Source organism: Moschus berezovskii, chromosome 7 (assembly GCF_049115385.1).
Source record: "Moschus berezovskii isolate FMDL1 chromosome 7, NW_MosBer_1.0, whole genome shotgun sequence".
NCBI classification, from domain to species: domain Eukaryota; kingdom Metazoa; phylum Chordata; class Mammalia; order Artiodactyla; family Moschidae; genus Moschus; species Moschus berezovskii.
This window is the reverse complement of record NC_142466.1, coordinates 31415432-31439457: the sequence shown is the minus strand read 5'-3', so window position 1 is coordinate 31439457 and position 24026 is coordinate 31415432. Positions and strand designations below refer to the sequence as shown.

At 36.7% G+C, this 24026-nt stretch overlaps 1 protein-coding gene across 3 annotated transcripts in view; it reads left to right on the top strand.

Annotated features, from left to right (window-relative positions):
• Positions 1–24026, top strand: part of DENND4C (DENN domain containing 4C) — a 123629-nt gene that overhangs the window by 57865 nt on the left and 41738 nt on the right. For 2 of the 3 annotated variants that reach the window (XM_055428158.2, XM_055428159.2), the window contains 10 exons: positions 837–937; positions 1515–1733; positions 7625–7770; positions 9484–9519; positions 9609–9739; positions 11603–11735; positions 13899–14105; positions 21861–21989; positions 22175–22319; positions 22596–22742. In XM_055428158.2, the coding sequence (XP_055284133.2) occupies positions 837–937; positions 1515–1733; positions 7625–7770; positions 9484–9519; positions 9609–9739; positions 11603–11735; positions 13899–14105; positions 21861–21989; positions 22175–22319; positions 22596–22742 (1394 nt within the window). The remainder of the gene's footprint in view (positions 1–836; positions 938–1514; positions 1734–7624; positions 7771–9483; positions 9520–9608; positions 9740–11602; positions 11736–13898; positions 14106–21860; positions 21990–22174; positions 22320–22595; positions 22743–24026) is intronic. The other variant, XM_055428160.2, reaches the window with a different exon arrangement.

Sequence of the window (24026 nt, the reverse complement as noted above, 5' to 3'; positions counted from 1 at the left end):
TGAATCTTCCATTAAGAGTCCAGATTCTACCAATACACATTATATTTATACTAGTATAAATGATATTTTGTTTTGCATGCTTTAAAAGTTTTCACGTTTGTATAGTTTTCTGACTTGCTGTTTTACTTAGCATTTTCTATGAGGTTCACTTATGTTGATACATGTAGCTCTACTTTGTTTTCAATATTTACCCGTGTTAATGACTATTTAGATTGCAGTTAAATTTTAAAGTATGGCAAAGCCTCTCTGATCATTATTATGCATATTTCTTTGAGTATATGGTTAATATACTCAAAAATATCCCTGAAAATGTATACCTAAGAATTTAAGATTCTAGCATTGATGTTCATAAGTGGTATTGGCTTGATATATAGCATTAGCTCCAGCTCATGGTTGGCACATAGTGCTTTCATCTTTGTACAGTTTGTTACTATTTGTAACGTACAGACTGTATGTTACTGACTCTTATTTGTCGAGATTTGCTTCTAATAGGTACTTTTAAGTCTCAAGTCAGTTAAGTTTAACACTTAAAATGTTATAATTCTAAAATGTAACTTTGAAACAAAACTTGTGTTGTATTCATGACTCCAGTTAATGAACGTCTGTGTTGGAGGGTTAGAATGAGATGACCAGATTTGGCTGAGGTTGATTGAAATGAAAAGAGAATTTCTTGGAAATCACTTAAGAATTTAAGTGATCATTTAAGAATGCAGATTCTTAAATTGTAACGTCACTATAAATAACCTTTCCATCTTCTTTTTTAGTTTGATATAAGAATTTTGTTTAAGTAAAGACAGATTATAACAGACTTTATCAATTGTGTTGTTATTTAATAGATCAGATGAAAAGAAGAACATGAACTGGAAGCAGCTTCCCAAAAAGCCATGCAAAAATCTGATTAGCACCTTGAAGAAATTGTATCCCCAGTTATTCTCAGGTAAATGTGAGGAAAAAAGAAGGAAGTATTTTTTTAACTTTTTATTTTATATTGAAGTATAGATGATTAACAACCTTGTGACAGTTTCAGGTGAACAGCAGAGGGACTCAGCCATATATATACCTGTATCATTCTCTCCCAAATTCTCCTCCCATCCAGGCTGCCACATAACTTTGAGCAGATTTCCCTGTGCTATACAATAGGTCCTTGTTCGTTATCCATTTTAAATATAGCAGTGTGTACATGTCGATTCCAAACTCCCTAACTATAAGAAGGAATATTTTTAATGAAAGAATGTATGTAAAAAAATTCTTGTTACATTTAAACGTAGTTTGGCTGTGCTTGATGGGAGTCTCATTACAGAACAGAGTCCAGTAGTAAGAAATTACTGTTGTGGCTCGTGGTGTTTGAGCATGTTTTCTGTGCCTCCCTGTTAGCCTCTACCGGTGATGTCTTCACATTAACGAGGAGAGAACTTTCAAGACGTCATGGGCTTTATTTTGACAATTCCCTTAGTTGTTGAGTTATTGTATAACTATGTTTTAATAACATTTGTTTCTCTTTCTTCATTTGTCAGTTCATCGAAAAACTCAAGAAGGTTCAGCAATTGAGATGACTCCAATTGAAGCAGATTTCTCTTGGCAAAAGAAGATGACACAACTTGAGATGGAAATTCAAGAGGCATTTTTGCGCTTTATGGCATCAATTTTAAAGGGCTACAGAACATATCTCAGACCAATCACAGAGGCTCCTTCAAATAAAGCTACAGCTGCTGATTCATTGTTTGACCGACAGGGTGAGAAGCACTGAAAATATAAATACTTTTTATTGAAATGAAAAAATTTTCTATTTGGTAGTACTGCCAAGAAATATTTACTGTATAAGTTCTTAGAAACTTATATTAAAATATGATTATCTTCTGTGTATTTGTAATCTAGTTCAATGAATAGAATTTCTTTTATATTTCATACCTTATTGTTTTCCTGAGAAATTTGACATTGGAGGTGTTTATGAAATGTCAAAGATGTTCCTTATGTTTATAGTATTCTGTGATCAATTATCTCAGTAGAATGAAGATGGTCGTTTGCTTTTAGGTGTTTTCTCAGCTTTGTATAATTTTTGACCTTATACATTCTTGGCTTTACAGTATTCTCTAACATAGTTTTTGGAATAAAGCCATCAGTTTTTAAAATTTTTTGAAAAGTACAGCATTGTTCCAAAGGAAAATACCATACTCATTCTCTTTAGTATTTGTAGTTTTAGGAAAATACAAAGATTTGTGTTGGTATTCAGCAGTTCTTATATATATAGTGGGAAACTTACAGATACATCAGTAGTCATAATGATAATTATTTTATATATCTATACCCTGCAGTTATTATTTTTTTTAATCTGTATTTTCCCAATAATCCTTTTATCTTTTCTTATTTCTGGTTTAGGACGACTTATTTCTCAAATATTTAGTTACCACTTACTAAGTCCAATTCGGAGAAGGCAATGGCAACCCACTCCAGTGCTCTTGCCTGGAAAATCCCATGGACGGAGGAGCCTGGTGGGCTGCAGTCCATGGGGTCGCTAAGAGTCGGACACGACTGAGCGACTTCACTTTGACTTTTCACTTTCATGCATTGGAGAAGGAAATGGCAACCCACTCCTGTGTTCTTGCCTAGAGAATCCCAGGGAAGGGGGAGCCTGTTGGGCTAACGTCTATAGGGTCGCACAGAGTCGGACACGACTGAAGTGACTTAGCAGCAGCAGCAAGTCCAATTAGTTATTATTTAGGGATATAGAGGAGTATAAAATCTAGCTCCTTGGGATACCCAATGGAAAATAATTTAACATGTTTTAAGAAATAGAACAAATACTCAAGAAAAGGATTTTACATAATCATTCAGTGAGAGGGCATAAACATTCAGAAAAAGGAAACATTCTTAAAGATGAGTACTTTGCAAGACGTCAAGGAAGGAAGAGCATGACTTTAAAGAATGGATATAATTTTTATGATCAACCTAGACAGCATATTAAAAAGCAGAGACATTACTTTACCAGCAAAGGTCTGTCTAGTCAAAGTTATGGTTTTTCCAGTAGTCATGTATGGATGTGAGAGTTGAAGTATAAAGAAAGCTCAGCACCGAAGAATTGATGCTTTTGAACTGTGGTGCTGGAGAAGACTCTTGAGAGTCCCTTGGACTGCAAGGAGATCCAACCAGTCTATCCTAAAGGAGACCAGTCCTGGGTGTTCATTGGAAGGACTAATGCTGAGGCTGAAACTCCAATACTTTGGCCACCTCATGTGAAGAGTTGACTCATTGGAAAAGACCTTGATACTGGGAGGGATTGGGGGCAGGAGAAGGGGACAACAGAGGATGAGACGGCTGGATGGCATCACTGCCTCGCTGGCATCACCGCCTTGCTGCACATGTGTTTGGGTGAACTCTGGGAGTTGGTGATGGACAGGGAGGCCTGGCGTGCTGTGATTCATGGGGTCGCAAAGAGTCGGACACGACTGAGTGACTGAACTGAACTGAACCATTTTTAGTACTCCTAAGATTGATCCATGTGTTCAGGTGTTATCAGACTCATTCATTCATTATAATTTCCCCATCAGGCTTTCATTTAATTATATTAGTAGCCTTTGCTGATCATTGCCTAGATCCATTAGAAGAAAAGACTTCTTGTTACTGCTTGGGAAGAATAATTGATTTCTGTTTTATTGGAGCCTTTCTCAACTAAGTAATATTTCAAGGTGATCTAGTAAGGACAATAGCATATGGAATGCCCTGTAGCATAAGATAAAGGCTGGAGGAAAAACTGACCTTAAAAACCATGCTTAAAATGGTGGGTGAAAGCCAGATCATGTTGGCTCTTTTAGGAACAATGAAGGATTTCAGTGTTTATTCCAAGAGTAATGGCAAGTCAGTGAGGGATATTTAAGTAGGTAATAGGATCAGGTTTGCATTTGTAAAACAAACAAAAAAAATCTCTTTGACTTCTCTGCAGAGATAGGATGTAAATTGAATAGAGCTTTGCAGTTGAATATGGGGTGTAAGAGGGAGCTGTCGAGAACAACTTGGAGCTTCATGTCTAACAACCAAGTGGATGGTTTCTTGTTTATTTAAGTGCCCTTTATTGAGAAGAAAAATGGCAGAAAGGGGAAGGATCTAATTATTGGTTAAGGAAAAGTTTTTCATTTTATTTATTTTATTGAAGTATAATTGATGTACAGCATTTATATGTTACAGGTGTACAACACAGCATAGTAATTTACAATATTTGCAGGCTATATTCCATTTATGGGGGCTTTCCAGGTGGCGCTAGTGGTCAAGAACCCACCTGCTAGTGCAGGAGATGTAAGAGATGCAGGTTCAGTCCCTGGGTTGGGACAATTCCCTGGAGGAGGGGATAGCAACCCACTCCAGCTTTTTGCTTAGAGAATCCCGTGGACAGAGGAGCGTGGCTGGTGACACACTGTAGAGTAGCACAGAGTTGGACACAGTTGAATCAACTTAGCGCACACAGACGCACACACGCCCTCCATTTATAGTTATTAAAAATACTGACTGTATTTCCTGTGCTGTGTATCTTTTTATCTTATGCATGTGTGTCTTATTTATCTTATGCATGATAGTTTGTACTTCTTAATCCCCTACCCCTATCTAACCCCTCCCTGCTTCCCTCTCCCCACTGGTAGCCACTAGTTTGTTATCTATATCTGTGAATCTGTTCTTTTTTTATTATATTTACTCATTTGTTTTCTTTTTTAGATTCCATATATAAGTGATAATATAGTGTATTTTTCTGTGTTTGACTTGTTTCACTAAGCATTAAACTCATCTATGTTGTTGGAAATGGCAGAATTTCATTCTTCTTTATGAATGAGTAATAGTCCATTATGTGTATACATGCATGTATGTGTGTGTGTGTATCACAACTTCTTCATCCATCCATCTGTTGACTAGTTAGGTTAGTTCCTTGTTTTGACTATTATAAATAGTGCAGCTATGAATATTGGGGTGCATATATCTTTGTAAATTAGTGTTTTTGTTTTTTCTGGATATATATCCTGGAGTGTGGAATTGCTGGATCATATTTTAATTCTATTTTTAGTTTTCTGAGGAACCTCCATACTGTTTTCCACAGTGGTGCCATCAGTTTACAGTTCCACCAACAGTGTATGAGGGTTTGCTTTTCTCCACCTCCTCGCTAACATTTGTTATTTTTGTCCTTTTTGATGATAGCCATTCTGAAAGGTGTGAGATGATGTCTCATTGTGGTTTTGATTTGCATTTCTCTAATGATATTGAGCATCTTTTGATGTTCTTATTGGCCCTCTGAATGTCCTCTTTGGAAAAATGTTTGAGGAAAGATCTTTAAAATGAGAGAGACTTGAGTATATTGGTAACTAGCTAGTAGAATTTTGCAGAGAACACTGTATCCCAGGCTCATAGTGGGCTTGGCCTTAGCTAGGAGGAGGGTCATACTCACTGTAAAACATGGTAAGGAATAAATGAAAGCAGAAAGAGTCGTAGATGTTATAGTGAGATAATGTATTTCTCACTTAATGATTTTCATTTTCTCTGCAATTTGTTACCGTTCAGGGATGAGGGAGAGAACTTTAAACGTTGAAAGTAAGTGTGACAACGTAAGGAAAGGGAAGCTCAGGCTCCGGAAGTGTAGTGTGCTGCTGGTCAGGGGCAAAGGTGTAAGCTGCTGCTGCTGCTGCTGCTAAGTTACTTAAGTCGTGTCTGACTCTGTGTGACCCCATAGATGGCAGCCCATCAGGCTCCCCCGTCCCTGGGATTCTCCAGGCAAGAACACTGGAGTGGGTTGCCATTTCCTTCTCCAAAGCTAAGTGGCTTTAATTCGCCTAGGTACGGGACTCTGCCCCAACCCCCGCGACCTGCGCTCAGCCACCCTGGTGCAGATCCAGAGGGAGCAGACCACGTATTGCTCCAGAGCTAGGTTATACTGGATGAGTTTGACCAAAAAGACGAAAGGGCATAAAAACTGAGAGTGTTGACAAGAAAATAATTAAAATGGACATGGAATCAATGTTAGATAAAGACGTGAAGATAGGAGGGAGTATGTAGGATGTAAAAGGGTGAATGGGTTGCAGATTATCCCTCACAAAAGGCTTGGTAGGAAGAACTTAAGCATATCAGATGGACAGGAGTAACAGAGAGTAATTTGTAAAGTAGAGATTTGGGAGGCAAAGCTGTTTATAGTGCTACCAAGAAAAGTCTAGGGAGTATGAAACTATGTATAGAAGTTGGTGACTAAGGTGGAGTTCAGTTCAGTTCAGTCGCTCAGTTGTGTCCGACTCTCCGCGACCCCATGAATCACAGCACGCCAGGCCTCCCTGTCCATCACCAACTCCCGGAGTTCACTCAAACTCATGTCCACAGAGTCGGTGATGCCATCCAGCCATCTCATTCTCCGTCGTCCCCTTCTCCTCCCTCCCCCAACCTTTCCCAGCATCAGAGTCTTTTCCAGTGAGTCAACTCGTCGCATGAGGTGGCCAAAGTATTGCAGTTTCAGCTTTAGCATCAGTCCCTCCAATGAACATCCAGGATTGATCTCCTCTAGAATGGACTGGTTGGATCTCCTTGCAGTATAAGGGACTCTCAAGAGTCTTCTCCAACACCACAGTTCAAAAGCATCGATTCTTCGGCGATCAGCTTTCTTCACAGTCCAACTCTCACATCCATACATGACCACGGGAAAAACCATAGCCTTGACTAGACGGACCTTTGTTGGCAAAGTAATGTCTCTGCTTTTTAATATACTACCAAGATTGGTCATAACTTTCCTTCCAAGGAGCAAGCGTCTTTTAATTTCATGACTGCAGTCAGCATCTGCAGTGATTTTGGAGCCCAAAAAAACAAAGTCTGACACTGTTTCCACTGTTTTTCCATCTATTTCCCATGAAGTGATGGGACCAGATGCCATGATCTTTGTTTTCTGAATGTTGAGCTTCAAGCCAACCTTTTCACTCTCCTCTTTCACTTTCATCAAGAGGCTTTTGAGTTCCTCTTCACTTTCTGCCATAAGGGTAGTGTCATCTGCATATCTGAGGTTATTGATATTTCTCCCAGCAGTCTTGATTCCAGCTTGTGCTTCTTCCAGCCCAGCGTTCCTCATGATGTACTCAGACCATAGATTATTGAAAGTTAAGGAATTAAAAACTCTGAAATGTTGGATGGTTGGTGTTTATGGGTGTTGAAGAATGATGATGGGAGGAGTTGGAGAGAAGACTTTGAATTAGGTGCCCTGCTCTTCAGTGAATGAAGGAAAGAGTGTTTCTAAAGTCAACAACTGTCTACAGTTAGTCGAGGAATGGATAAAATAATAGCCAGAAGAGCAGAAGTTTTTATATGATGATACAGAAGTAATTGTCTGATAGCATTGCAGAGGAAAGATTTGACCCTTCCTGCTTGAGAGTATGTAGAGTATCAGAAATTTTCTACTTGAGATCTGTAGGGCTAGAGACTCCTTTTAGGAGATTCAGATTTCAGTGAAAAGTTAAGAGTTTAAGTTAAGAGTTTTCATGGTTAAATTAGGCATAAGGGACTGTGGTCCCTTTATATATGTATGTATATAAAGATAAAATAATATATATACAAGTTTAAGAAATACATCTAGTTCTGCTTTGAAATCTGAATTTAATTCTAATTTTATTTTCTTCAGGATTTTTAAAAAGTCGAGATCGTGCCTATACAAAATTCTACACCCTTTTATCCAAAACACAGATTTTTATTCGTTTCATTGAAGAATGTAGTTTTGTAAGTGATAAAGATACTGGATTGGCTTTTTTTGATGACTGCATAGAAAAGGTAAAAGTTTGTCCTATAAATCAGTATTAAAGAAAAGCTTTAATAGTTTGTTTTTCTTCATAACCATTATTGTTTTATTAGCCCAGATGATCTGAGGAAAGCATTAAAGTTCTGGTTTGTGTGTTTGTGCACATGAGCACACACGCAGATGTTCAGTGCTACACTTAATGTAAGAATTGTTTTCCTTTGTGGCATCTAATACTACCAAACATAGCTAATTTTTCTCTTTGAATCTCACTTTCGTTTTTTATTAAGTACTAAGAACATCACTGAAACTCCTGAATCTTTTTTTTTTACATGACTGAGATAAGATTTAGTAGTTCATTAAAAAAAGTTTAGTTTTGGGAATTCCCTGGTGGTCCAGTGATTAGGACACCTCGCTGTCACTGCCAAGGGCCCAGGTTCAGTCACTATTCAGGGAACTAAGATTCCACAAGCCACACAGGGCAGCTATAAAGAAACCCCCAGAAAACAAACCAAAAAAAAAAAGGTTAGTTTTGTGGGTAATGGAAATTCTGTGGGTTTTGTTTGTTTGTCTTAGTGTCTTTCCAGATATTTTTGCTGATATATTTCTTTTGTCCAGATGGAAACTATTTGGAAATATGTTAAGGCTTTACTCACTCATAAAAAGTTTAAGTTGACTTTTAAAAATTTATTTATTTTTGGCTGTGATGAAGGGCAACATGGGGCATTCATGCTGCATGCAGGCTTTTTCTGGTTGCTGAGCTCAGGGGCCACTCTGTAGTTGCCGTGAGAGGGCTTCTCTTTGCAGTGGCTTCTTGTGTTGCAGAGTATGGGCTCTAGGGTGCGAGGGGTTCAGTACTTACAGTACTCAGGCTCAGTAGTTGTGGCACATAGGCTTAGTTGCCCCACAGCATGTGGAACCTTCCCAGACCAGGGATCAAACCCGTGTTCTGTGCATTGACAGGCAGATTCTTAACCATTGGACCACCATGGTAGTCCTATGTTGATTTCTGACAGTGATAACTCACATATTTTTTCTCATTTTTCATAGAGCTCTTATTTTTGCTAGGTGGGTTGTAGGACTTATTGTTTATGCAAACTATATTCATAAAATTAGAGATTGTATCAAAAAAAGGTAGAATATTATGACATTGTAATTTTATAGGCACCTAATGATTTGTGTATCTTAGAAGACTAGCATAATTTTCTCCCATTACATCAGTGTGATCTGAAACTCTAGGAATACGATTTAAGCTTTTCAACATCTTTGTTTACTTAAATATTGATAGTCCGATATCATTCAGTTAGAGAAGCTTGGATATTGTCAGTCACCACTCTAGTATGCTTGTCTGGAAAATTCCATGGACTGAAGAGCCTGCGGACTACAGTCCATGAGGTCGCAAAGAGTTGGACGTGACTGAGCAACTCAGCACAGATATTATCAGTCAGTAATGCAGGAGTTTGTTAATAATGAAATTTTTGGTTTGAGAAATCAGGTTCTTGTGATTGCCTATCTTTTCCTTTTAAAGAGGGATATATGAATAATCTAGTCAAAATGAATTGTTTTCTATCCTAATAGTCAAAAGCGAAATATTGTACAAGTATGGGGTCTACCAAATACATTGTGAAGTGTTTCATATCTGCCTGGTATTAAAAAAGAATAGTTTTTTAAATTTTAAATTAGAATATAAGATAATCTCTATTAAATTCACAGTAGACATTTTCACTGAGAATTCTTTTTTTTCCTAGTTGTTTCCTGATAAAGGCACAGAGAAAACAGATAAGGTATATTTTTTTCCTAAATATAAATTTCAACATTTTAGAATCAGGTCTTGCTTATATGCAAATTAATTGAAGAAAATAATTATTTTTAGGTTGACTTTGATTCAGCAGAAGATACTAAATTGATAGAGCTAGATGATTCACAGAAAAGTGAGCACACTGTATTCATAATGCCACCCGAGCCACCTCCTGATGACGGAAAGGATCTGTCACCAAAGTACAGGTACCAGGAATTGTTCTGAAGTTGTTTGGGTACAATATAATAGTTTGATCTTTTGCAACTATTAGTAGATATGTATATTGATCATTTGTAAAGGTCATTTTCAAAATGTATTCTGTGAACTGGTGGAGATGAATATTCTATGGAGATACCAGCAGGGATTGTAATTTAAGAACTGGACTGCCCAGTTTGAAGGGGAGCCAGATGCTGATCACTGTTAACCTAAACATTTACCACATTTTAATCTTTAAAATTTTCATTTCTGAAGAAGAAAAATATTCGTGAGGATCCCCTCCTTTTGGGGTGTTTTGTTGTCAGTGAAAAACTGTGAAATTCTTACGTGTTAGTAAGCTATCACTTAAAGGTAGAGGGCCAGGAATCACTCTTTATTAAAATAAACTTAGAGAATTTGGATGGGAATCTTTTAAGAAATTAAAAAGTTTTTTATTATTATGATCATGGTAATACTTTAATACATTCAGAAAACCACACAAAAATAATTAGCACATCATTTTAGCACTAATACTTAATGTCTGTTAACAATCGTATGTTTATCTTTTTGTCTTTTTTGTACATATATTTGAATTTACTTAAAACAAATATTAGTTCATCTTGCACATATTTGTTGTGATGTGTGTTTACCTTTAATGGTCTGAACATTTTTCCATGCCAGTAAATACTTTTGTGCCGTATCATTTTGAATAACTACATCGCATGCATTTAAACTAGCTTCCTATGGAATTGATTTGTAGTTCTCTGCTATCTGTATCTTTGTGTATACACACAGTTATTTTCTTAGGCTGTATTCACAAAAGAATTTCTAGGGCAATGGGAATATAAAAGAACTGTTTTCTAAAAATAAAATTAATATATAATCTCACTAGGACTACATAAGAATGAAGAATGTACACCTGAGATTGAGTGATTTAATTAAGTACTCTTTTAATTGCATGTCAGTTATAGAAAGAGAGCTCTTTTTTTACTTTGACTTTAATCACTGTACATTGGAATGCAGGTATTGACAAATAAGTAAATCAGGTATTGACAGATAAGTAAATAAAATAGGAAAGGTAATATATTTCAGAAGAAAATTGGCCAGAGGAAATAAGTAGGCTGTTTCTGAGAAGAAATCCCAATAGTCAATAATATGAAAGTATGTTAAGCTTTTCTAGTATTTAAAGAAATGCAGATCAAATGATGAGTAGAAGCATTTTTATTCTATCAGCTTGAGGATATGACTATAACCTTTCTGGAAATAATTTGACAGTGATTATAATAATTTTTATTTTCTTGATAGATATTTACCGTAGAAAACTCTTATAGGGTCTTATTCTAAGAAATTAAGCCAAATATTCACAAAGATAAATGTACAAAGATACTTAATTGGAAAAGTTGAGAAATAACCTACAAATGTCCAACAGTAAAGAATTTGTTAAATTATGGCACGTCCCTAATATAAAAATATTATGGCATTTTTCCTTTTATGTGAATACAAAATACTTTTATAAAGAAAAACAAAATTAGAAAATATATATACTAAATGTTTCAATATAAATTATCATTGAATACATGTGTTCTGTTGAAAGAGTTGTTACTTCTTCAGTCAAAATATCAGGGTTTTCTGTGTTTTAGGCATTGGTTGAAAATAACATATAGAATGGGGAGGAGCCACAGTTTCCATGTAGATAGTCTACTTATCTTATAATTACATCATCTTACATATTTGAAAAAGAAATGTGTATACAAGGATTTTGGAGAATAATGTTGGTTACATTTGAGGTTTAGAAATATTCACCTAAATTCTGAAATAATATGAAGAGTTAATGTATTTTAAATCAGCAGTTCTATTTTTGCTTTTTATTTTAGTTACAAATACTTTCCAAGACTGGACCTTAAGCTTTTTGACAGACCACAGGAGTTGAAACTTTGTTTTAGTAGACACCCTACTGGGAGTAGCATTACAAACAGTCCCGCTCTCATGGCTAAGAGAACTAAACAGGTCAGATATTCTTTATCTAATTTAAAATGTAAACTATGTATATGTGAAATGTAGCTCATAGTTTAGACTAATCACCCACAGGAATTATTTGAAGATCCACTATGGTTGTTAATGAATTAAAATTGATTTCTTGCAACCCTACTTATAATTTGAGCGTGAAGGTTTTGAATGCTTATGTTTATGTTCTAAGAGAAGCTTGGGAACTAAATACAGTTTTAGAAAACTTTATTGAAATATAACCCACATGCCGTACAACTCACTCATTTAAGTATACTCTCTGGCTTTCAGTACGATCACAGGGTTGTGCAGCTACCACCACAGCCAATTATAGAACATTTTCATCACCGTGAAAAGAAAGCCCACATCCCTAAGCTGTTAAGCGCCCTAGTTCCTCCATCTTCCATAGCCTCAGCAATCATTAATCTGTTTTCTGTCTCTATAGTTTTGTCTGTTCTGGGCATTTCATAAAAATGGAATTGTACAGTTTGTGGTCTTTTGTGACTGGCTTCTTTCACTTAGCATAATGTTTTTAAAGTTCATCAGTGTTGCAGAATGTATCAGTATTTCACGTATTTTTATTGCTGAATAATATTCCATTGTGTGGAGTATTTTATTTATCCATTCATGTTCGTGTGGTTGGTTGGTTCTTTTTGGCTATTGTGCATAGTAGTCCTGTAAACATCTGTGTACAAATGTTTGTGTGGTTATGTTTTCATTTATTTGGGTATATGCGTAAGTAGAATTGCTATGTCACATAGTTACACTGTGTTTAACCTTCTGAGAAATTGTCAGACTGTTTTCCAAAGTGGGCATACCATTTAAAATTCCCACCAGCAGTGGGAATTTCACCACATTCTTGTTATCGTCTGTCTTTTTGGGTTTAGCCATCTAGTGCATATGAAGTGGTATCTCATTGTGATTTTAGTTTTTCCTCATGGTTAGTATGAATATATTTTATACTGAATATTACATTATAAAGGGAGTTATCTTAGGACAACCTCGACATTTTGCTTTTATACTGTATTTGATTTAGGTATAAAGAATTAAACTATGGTTAGGTGTGAGTTAAAAATCAAACATCCTTTATATATATACACGTATGCATATACTGATATTGGGGGGGTCTCCAAAACATGGGAAATTTCAGAATGGAATTCTTAGTTCAGGTTTTACCAGTTCGAGTGCAGTCCCTCAAATCCTAGAGGTAACTTGAGGTGGTCTTTAATCTCATACAGTACACAGTTCTCTCAGTGTGTCTGAGGGGAATTTTTTTTAATATATATACTGTTATCAGCTTAATAAAAGGCAAGTTTTTTAAAATGGGAGAATTTTGCTACTAAGTTTCTAGAACTCATTTGCCCCAGAATTTTCTTTCCAGGCACATCTCTTGGAAATAGAGCTCATAACAGTATGTTTATTTAGAACACATCCAGCAGAGGGGTCTGTAATGCAAGGCTGACAGTGTCAGTCTGACGTGTAGAGGGCTCTATAGTTTCTAAATGTCTGTAGAGTTCGGTAAAGCTCAGAAGATTTGATGCCTTTTCGGTCTTCCACCTAAATCAGAATGAAAATCAGAAGTAGAAAATATACTTATCAAACTATTAGGTAGGGACGTCTGTGATCTTTCTCTGAATATGTTGCTTGCAAAGGAATAGATGATTTGAAAGAATCTGTGACAGAATTAACACAGAAGGTAGAATAGAAATCTTGGGGAATAACCAGAGCACTCAGAACATCTTAAACTTTTTAGTTGGGAAAAGAGTGAGAAGGCTCTGACTTTTCAAGAATGGTACTATAGAACTCATAAGCTATGAATGGCTAAATCCCTTTCATTCATCAGACATTTGAGTGCCATATATGTGAAGAGCACTTAATTACCCATTATATTATTATAACATGAATGATGTCTACTTTTAAGGAATTTCTAGTCTCTTAGGAGACACATGCTTGCCAAAAAATAGTTAAAACACAGTATAAAGTGCTCCTATAAAAAGAACAGTGTGGCACTAAGTAGGAAGCCATTCACAAAATCAAAAATACAAAATGCTTGATTTCAGAGTCAAATTTTACATTAAAGTCTTCTCTCCCTTTTGCTTTTCACTTTTCCTGTCATCCTAATAAATTTTAATGAATGTCATAATTTTTTAATTATTCTCTTTCTAGGAGATAAAAACAGCTCACAAGTTGGCAAAGAGGTGTTACACAAATCCACCACAATGGGCCAAGTGTCTCTTCAGTCATTGTTACAGCTTATGGTTTATTTGTCTCCCAGCCTATGTTAGAGTTTCTCATCCTAAGGTCAGAGCTCTTCAGCAGGCATATGATGTGCTTATTAAGATGAGGAAAACAGATGTGGATCCTCTAGATGAGGCAAGTATAACACTGAGTTGTTACAAGGATAAATTCTATTTGTATTTTTAAGAATGGAGAAAATTTAGGTCTCAGTTACTTTCACTAACCTCAGATATTGTCATTAAACTGTTACCCTGTTTCATAGAGCTAATGCTGCTGCTGCTGCTGCTGCTAAGTCACTTCAGTCGTGTCCAACTCTGTGTGACCCCATAGACGGAAGCCCACCAGGCTCCCCCGTCCCTGGGATTCTCCAGGCAAGAACACTGGAGTGGGTTGCCATTTCCTTCTCCAATGTGTGAAAGTGAAAAGTGAAAGTGAAGTCGCTCAGTCGTGTCCGACCCTTAGCGACCCCATGGACTGCAGCCTCCCAGGCTCCTCCATCCATGGGATTTTCTAAGCAAGAGTACTGGAGTGGCTTGCCATTGCCTTCTCCCCATAGAGCTAATACTTATTGTTTATTTTTAAATACATTTATTTAAAAGTTATTGTTTTGAAATTCAGCGAGGATTGACTTACTTGGACCAGATTATTTACCCTTGATAAATATGAAAAATATTGATTTAATTTTATTCTTGAGATAACTTTCAGTTCAGTCGCTCAGTCGTGACCGACTCTTTGCGACCCCATGAATCACAGCACGCCAGGCCTCCCTGTCATCACCAACTCCAGGAGTTCACTCAAACTCATGTCCATCGAGTCGGTGATGCCATCCAGCCATCTCATTCTCGGTCGTCCCCTTCTCCTCCCGCCCCCAACCTTTCCCAGCATCAGACTCTTTTCCAGTGAGTCAACTCTTCGCATGAGGTGGCCAGAGTATTGGAATTTCAGCTTTAGCATCAGTCCTTCCAATGAACACCCAGGATTGATCTCCTTTAGAATGGACTGGTTGGATATCCTTGCAGTCCAAGGGACTCTCAAGAGTCTTCTCCAGCACCACAGTTCAGAAGCATCAATTCTTCGGAAATCAGCTTTCTTCACAGTCCAACTCTCACATCCATACATGACCACTCTAAAAACCAGAGCCTTGACTAGACAGACCTTGGTTGGCAAAATAATGTCTCTGCTTTTTAATATGCTATCTAGGTTGGTCATAATTTTCCTTCCAAGGAGTAAGTGTCTTTTAATTTCATGGCTGCAATCAGCATCTGCAGTGATTTTGGAGCCCAAACAAATAAAGTCTGACACTGTTTCCACTGTTTCCCCAACTGTTTCCCATGAAATGATGGGACCAGATGCCATGATCGTCGTTTTCTGAATGTTGAGCTTCAAGCCAGCCTTTTCACTCTCCTCTTTCATCAAGAGGCTTTTTAGTTCTTCACTTTCTGCCATAAGGGTGGTATCATCTGCATATCTGAGGTTATTGATATTTCTCCCGGCAATCTTGATTCCAGCTTGTGCTTCTTCCAGCCCAGCGTTCCTCATGATGTACTCTGCATATAAGTTAAATAAGCAGGGTGACAATATACAACCTTGACATACTCCTTTTTCTATTTGGAACCAATCTGTTGTTCCATGTCCAGTTCTAACTGTTGCTTCCTGACCTGCATACAGGTTTCTCAAGAGGCAGGTCAAGTGGTCCAGTATTCCCATCTCTTTCAGAATTTTCCACAGTTTATTGTGATCCACACAGTCAAAGGCTTTGGCGTAGTCAATGAAGCAGAAATAGATGTTTTTCTGGAACTCTCTTGCTTTCTCCATGATCCAGCGGATGTTGTCAATTTGATCTCTGGTGCCTCTGCCTTTTCTAAAACCTGCTTGAACATCTGGGAGTTCACGGTTCACGTATTGCTGAAGCCTGGCTTGGAGAATTTTGAGCATGACTTTAGTAGTGTGTGAGATGAGTGCAATTGTGCGGTAGTTTGAGCATTCTTTGGCATTGCCTTTCTTTGGGATTGGAATGAAGACTGACCTTTTCCAGTCCTGTGGCCACTGCTGAGTTTTCCAAATTTGCTGGCATATTGAGTGCAGCACTTTCACAGCATCATCTTTCAGGATTTGAAATAGCTCAACTGGAATTCCATCACCTCCACTAGCTTTGTTTGTAGTGATGCTCTCTAAGGCCCACTTGACTTCACATTCCAAGAGGTCTGGCTCCAGGTGAGTGATCACACCATCGTGATTATCTTGGTCATGAAGATCTTTTTTTTTACAGTTCTTCTGTGTATTCTTGCAACCTCTTCTTAATATCTTCTGCTTCTGTTAGGTCCATACCATTTCTGTCCTTTATCGAGCCCATCTTTGCGTGAAATGTTTCCTTGATATCTCTAATTTTCTTGAAGAGATCACTTGTTTTTCCTATTCTGTTGTTTTCCTCTATTTCTTTGCACTGATTGCTGAGGAAGTCTTTCTTATCTCCCCTTGCTATTCTTTGGAACTCTGCATTCAGATGCTTATATCTTTCCTTTTCTCCTTTGCTTTTCACTTCTCTTCTTTTCACAGCTATTTGTAAGGCCTCCTCAGACAGCCATTTTGCTTTTTTGCATTTCTTTTCCATGGGGATGGTCTTGGTCCCTGTCTCCTGTACAATGTCACGAACCTCCATCCAGAGTTCATCAGGCACTCTATCAGATCTAGTCCCTTAAATCTATTTCTCACTTCCACTGTATAATGATAAGGGATTTGATTTAGGTCACATCTGAATGGTCTAGTGGTTTTCCCTACTTTCTTCAATTTAAGTCTGAATTTGGCAATAAGGAGTTCATGATCTGAGCCACAGTCAGCTCCTCGCCTTGTTTTTGCTGACTGTATAGAGCTTCTCCATCTTTGGCTGCAAAGAATATAATCAATCTGATTTCGGTGTTGACCATCTGGTGATGTCCATGTGTAGAGTCTTCTCTTGTGTTGTTGGAAGAGGGTGTTTGCTATGACCAGTGCGTTCTCTTGGGAAAACTCTATTAGCCTTTGCCCTGCTTCATTTCGACTCCAAGGCCAAATTTGCCTGTTACTCCAGGTGTTTCTTGACTTCCTAGTTTTGCATTCCAGTCCCCTATAATGAAAAGGACATCTTTTTTGGGTGTTAGTTCTAAAAGGTCTTTTAGGTCTTCATAGAACCATTCAACTTCGGCTTCTTCAGCATTACTGGTTGGGGCGTAGACTTGGATTACTGTAATATTGAATGGTTTGCCTTGGAAACGAACAAATCATTCTGTCGTTTTTAAGATTGCATCCAAGTACTGCATTTCGGACTCTCTTGTTGACCATGATGGCTGCTCCATTTCTTCTAAGGGATTCCTGCCCACAGTAGTAGATATAATGGTCATCTGAGTTAAATTCACACATTCCAGTCCATTTCAGTTCACTGATTCCTAGAATGTCTACGTTCACTCTTGTCATCTCCTGATAAGTTATCCTGAGATAACTTTCAGTTCAGTTCAGTTCAATCGCTCAGTCGTGTCCGACTCTCCGCGACCCCATGAATCACAGCATGCCAGGCCTCCCTGTCCATCACCAACTCCCGGAGTTCACTCAAACTCATGTCCACAGAGTCGGTGATGCCATCCAGCCATCTCATTCTCCGTCGTCCCCTTCTCCTCCCGCCCCCAACCTTTCCCAGCATCAGAGTCTTGATTCCAGTGAGTCAACTCATCGCATGAGGTGGCCAAAGTATTGTAGTTTCAGCTTTAGCATCAGTCCCTCCAATGAACATCCAGGATTGATCTCCTCTAGAATGGACTGGTTGGATCTCCTTGCAGTATAAGGGACTCTCAAGAGTCTTCTCCAACACCACAGTTCAAAAGCATCGATTCTTCGGCGGTCAGCCTTCTTCACAGTCCAACTCTCACATCCATACATTACTAGGAAGCAAATAGGCTTTTAGTAAGTGGCTTTCCATTTAGGACCTGTGTCATAGGTGGATTACATAACATATCTGTGATTCAGATATTATGTATCTGAAGCTGGAGGTCTGAGTTGCTCAGCCTTGGCACTGTTGACATTTTGGCCCAGGTAATTATTTATTACGAGGTTATTTATTATTATTACCTCCTTTCCTATGCATCTAGAATGTTCAGCAGTATCCTTGCCTCCACCCACTAGATGCCGGTAGCTCCTTGTAATCGGAAATGTCTGCAGTATAATGATATTTAGTTCCTTTCCTCAAATGGTTAATTTGATGGTTAAATCTGTTAACGTACATGTGTCTAGATGAGTTCTTGATAGTCAGTGCTCAGTGAACAACGTGCTGAATCTCTTCGGGCTCAGGACCATCCTCAGAGATAGGCAGAGATATTATCCAATAGACAGCTGAAGAAACTGAGCTACTGATTTAGTTCTCTTTGCTGTTTCTCCCTCTAAAAATTATTTTTGTGTCAAAATAACTGTAAATGATACTAGAACCAGATTAGAATTTAAAATATAGTTGGAATAAAAATTCAGAGTAATGGGTATTTGGGAAGAAGGAGATAGCACAAGATTTGAAGAGAAATGTAATTGAAGAGGGGCACATGATAGACTAATTTTTATGTTTAACTGATTTTTTCCTCCTTTAAAATAAAAAAGTTCTGAAACTAGTAAAGCATGTACCTTACTAAGATTTAATAATGCTTATAACCACACTGAACTTGTTTTTCTCGAAGTATTACCTGTATGTTATAAAAAACTTTTCAAATACAAAGATAGAGTTACAGAACAAATACTAACATATCCATTCTCACATTTGATTACATATTCTCTCATCTGATGTTTATAAAACTGTTTGAAAATTAAAAGTGTTTGATCAGTATTAGTATTTTGTATCTCATATGTTTTAATATTTGAAAATTTTATTCTGATATAGTTTTTGTATCTAAGATATATTTTAGGATATATTTCAACTTTGTGAAAGCATATCATATTTTTTAAGTGCTTTAAAATATGCTCTGTGAGAGAGCTAATATTAATTGTTACTGCACTATAAAGTCAAAGCACATTACTTGGTTAAGTTTCTTTGGTAAGTTCATAAGACAAATTTCCTGAAAAGTTGTTTCCTCTATATGTATGTATTAGGGTTCTACGGTAGTTACAAGTAAGTAATTACATTTTTTCTTGTTTTCTAACATGCAGCAGATACAACTAGTAAGCTAAAAAATGTTTTTAGATTATTTTCCCAATAAACATTTTGATAGGAAGTTTAAAATTTGGAGGTTAATTTGTTGTATTTCTGCTTCTAACAAGTTATATTGACAGATTTGTAGTCACCTGATATAATTACATCTCTACAACTGGAAGAAAGAAATGTTTATTTTAAAACTTTAAGGATGTATATTTGCTTGGCAAATTTGATGCATTTTATTTATTGATTACACATAGGATTGCACATTAAAATTTTCACAGTATTTTTATGTAATTATTTCCTTTGGTATTCCCAGCAACTCTTTGAGGCAATTATATGTTATAATGTTACATTTTACAAAGAAAGAAAATTTAAAACTTAGATGAATGACACATATATAAGGCTACCTAGCAAGTAAGTGGTTTTGATTTTTAGGTTCATACTCCATTGGAAACCACTGTCTCATTCATACGCTTAATGTTTGTTTTAATTTGACAGCTTTGTGATATACATGTTATGTTTGTAAAACTTTTAATAACGTAGATCTTTAAATAAAACTCGTAGAAACCCAGAAATAGCATATGCCACATAGGCTAAATTAAAGTTAAAAATGCATAACGTGGTTTGCTTTCAATACCATTTATTGAATTTTTAATGGAAATGAAATGTTTGTGTCAAACTCATTCTTACATGCTGGTCTGATTTGGAAGGTCCAAGACAGCTTAACTCAAATAACAGCCTAGGTACCTTGGCAAGGTTATCTGGAAAACCAGCCTCAGATGGACCGCTTTTCCTCCATATAATCTCAGACCCCTCCATGTGATACTTGGGCTTTTCTTATGATAGCTTAGCACTCCAAGAGCATTTGTTTCAAGAGAGAGAAGTAGAAACTGACCTTTCTTAAGGCTTAAACCAGGAAACTGGTAGAGTTGCACTTCAGGCAAATGCTATTGGTCATGCAATCTCAGAGGCTTTCCCCTTCAATTCAAGGAGAAGGGACAGAGCCCTCTCAATGGGAGGAGTAGTAAAGAGTTTGTGGCCATGTTTTATCTACCATAGATATCCAAAATGTATCATGTTGTAGGCAACAGCATACTGCAATTAAAAAGTTACATCCCTGACATTTTTACTGTTGATTTAGTTTGGTGTCTGCCTCTTATACAAGTAAGCCTGGAAGTTTGAAGATATACTTTGTTGACTTCAGAATAAATTTTTGAGAATGGTTTTGGAAAATCCAGATTAATCCCAATTTGACACAGAAAGTAATTTAATTTTTCATGACTCATAGAATCTTAGAGTCGAATAGAACTTGAAGATATTTTAATAAAACTTCAATGTAAAACCTGAGATGTTGGAAGTCTGTAACATATGGGACCTTATCTGTGCTTGAGCTGGCTCTGTTAGAAAGTGTGTTTTATGCTGAGTTCAGTTCCACCTCCTTATGGCTTTTTTGGCATTGCAGAAGTTGTCAGTGAAGTGACAACACTTCAGATATTTGAAGAACTCTCTTGTGCCACATTCTTCTTAATCATGGCATGCATCTTTTATATAGTAAATTTTCTTTAGCCTAGTCATTTGTGAAGTTGCTCTGATAATTTCTGAACTCTTCTGCGTCTGAATTAAACTCTTCATTTCTAGTTGTATGTGTATATATGTATGTATGTATATATATATATATATATACACATACACACTCATCTTTATTTTTATTTATTTATTTTTGCATCTTTTTTTAAAAATTTATTTTATTGGAGGCAAATTACCTTACATTAATATATTGGTTGGTTTTCCATACATTGACACGAATCCGCCCCGGGTGTACATGTGTTCCCTTTCTTGAACCCCCTCCCCACACTCATCTTTATGATCCTCTGCTTCTTCACATCTCTTTCCCTCCTTCATCTCTTGAGTTAAATATGCTTTCTCAATTCTTTTTTCTTTTCCCTTTTAAGAGGCCACAACTTGGCTTTATTGTACTGCTCACAGTTGTTAAACAACCCTGTTATAAATAGAGACATTTTACAAATCCCAAGAAGAGTAGCTTTTTCTTTATATTTTCTTATTCTCAAATTAAGCTATGGTAGTTTTTGGCTGCTGTGTTCACTGCTGTTGTGAGCTGGCTAGCCTCTTTGCCAGGGATCCGTAAAATTACTGTCTCATTCTTCATGGTTTCTACTGTTGTCTTCCAAATGTGAGATTCTAAACTTTTAGGAGTTGCCAGTTGGATTGTCCTCTTATGATCAATTCTATCCCTCCTCACTAAACACATATTCTCAGAAAAGCCTTTGCTAATAATATTACAGTGTTTTAACTTTCTTCTTTTTTTGAGACATGGGTTTGTAGAATTCTTTTTGTTATGTAGGCATCCTAGAGATGCTGCTTTTAATTCCTTTAGCATAAAATATAAAACATGATTTGGGAGAGAGCCATTTTAATCATGTGTGATTTTAAAAATGAATTCCTTCTCAAATTATGGAAAATAATAGTTGGTCTCTGTGTAAATTTAGTTACTAAAACCAATGGTATGTGTGCACATAGGTCTTATATGGAAAAGTTAATAGTGCTGGTGCTTCCATTAATGAATAGGTTTTTAGAATAGTTTACCAAGACTCTCAAACCAGAACAAAGGACAAAAGAGTAATAACTATTGCTCGATAACTTTGATAGGAATTGACTGAAGTCATTTAAAAACTTTTACAAGTCACAGACTAATATGCTAATGCTCGGATGTTATTTTTTGTTAGGTGTGCTATCGAGTAGTGATGCAACTTTGTGGACTTTGGGGTCATCCTGTTTTAGCAGTGAGAGTTTTATTTGAAATGAAAACTGCTAAAATAAAGCCAAATGCTATTACTTATGGCTATTACAATAAGGTAAGTAGGATTGACATTAGGCAATATATGCTGTTTATTAAGACTGATAAATTTCTATACATTTTATTATTTAGAAAACTTAGAGGTTTGGGGGTAGAATTCTTTTTGTATGTATTATATGTGTGTGCATTTAAAAATTCAGATATTCCTAATAATCATTGTTTTAACTGTTATTTTACCTTTAGGTAGTTTTGGAGAGCCCGTGGCCTAGCAGTACCCGCAGTGGTATCTTCTTGTGGACGAAGGTACGGAATGTGGTACATGGCTTGGCACAGTTTAGGCAGCCGCTTAAAAATACCGTGCAAAAGTCACAGGTCTCCTCAATATCAGGTAATACATGTGATTGGAAAGATAACTTTCTTGCTGAACCATAAGTTTTATAGGCATATGAATTTTTAATTATATGAGGCAGAAAACAGAGGTGAAATTCTAGTTGATATTTTCATATACTACTAAAGATAGAGGTTGCTTTAGCCCAAAATTATTTTCTTTTCTCACAGATTTAGAAAGTATTCTGCAACTTTAAAAGAACTGTGAGTCACTCATGTTTAGTTTCAGAGATTACCAGTGCATGAGTTATTGAATTGCTGTTGTGCTTGTCTTCAGCTCCCCAGAATGCCACAGGTGGAAGTGATGGGGACACGGTGAGCCACGGTAGCGTGGATAGTTCTAATGATGCTAACAGTGGGGAGCACACAGTCTTCGTCAGAGATTTAATCAGGCTTGATTCCACTGACAATCACTCTAGCACAGGTACTAAAATCTGGATTCACTAACCCTTCACTTAACTCTCACATTAAGTCTTCTATTTTTTAAAAAAGCTTTTACCTTCCTCTTTCAAGTTTGTGCAGTACAAGTACCTTAAGAATACCATGTATAAATGAGGGGAGAAGGTACACCTCTGCCTGCAGATGAGGTCTCTGTTTTTCCTGTAGTATGAAATTAACTTCGGAGTGCTGTACTAAAGGCTCTCAGCGGTACTCTGTGTTTGTTCATCATTCATTTGTGCAAGTATATGATACAGTTGTTAGGAGTTATATAATAGGCCTTTTGTTTTAAGTATCATGAGCTGAGAAAGTTGACTGCTAGTAATAAAAATTGCAAGTCCTTTTTTCATTAAGTGGATAATAGTTATTAAATATTTGAATTATGAATATTAAAAAGGAACAAAAAGAAGTCACACACCATGTGAAAAAAGTATTCTTTGCTTGGTCATTACCGTAAATGACACTTTTTAAAATCTGCAAAACTGCTGAAGTTTTGTAGTTTTACATACAAAGCCATGGGCGTTCAAAGCTCTATCCTCTGAAGTTAGAAAATAAGCTTAATTAAAGTAGCATATTTTACATGTGTGTTGCCCATCCTTCTTGTGTTTTTTCTTTTTGTTGTTAATTGTTAGTATCTCAAGCTTTTCTTTATAAAGAACTCTGAGTCTTAATTCCTGTGCTTCATCTGATGAACTTGTCTCAATGACTGAAGTTTCCTTTTCTCTGCTCTTTGTTGCTCTGCTTTATGCTCTGTGCTGTTTCTGGGTGCTGCATTTGTCCTTGGCTGTTATGGTGTGGGGTGCAGACAGACTTGTATGACGTGAAGCTATGGATACACGTGTGCATTAATTCTACCCTTGAATGTTAACCACTTCAGGTAATTTCCCATTTATTAGGTTAAACTTTGCTGACATGCATGGGTGGGGGAGAGGCCTTTGGTTTTAAGTACCTTTACAAGTAGAAGGTAATTTTAGTTTTCTTGGCTTTTTCTTCTGTATAGTCCTATTTGTACTACTGAAAATGCCCAAGTAACTTTATGATTAATTTGCAAAGCATATTTGTTATCTTATTTGAAAATATGCTATGCCTGTCTACAATTCTTATTTTGAGGGTGATTTGTAGCCTCATTGTGTCAAATAGTTTTATGGCCATTAAAGATTTCAGTATTCTGCTGATTCTTGTGCTAGAAACTCCCCCATGATTACAGAAGCAGGTATAAGTTGGTGAAAGTCAACATAAAACTATAAGTTACAATTTTGTTTGTAAATTA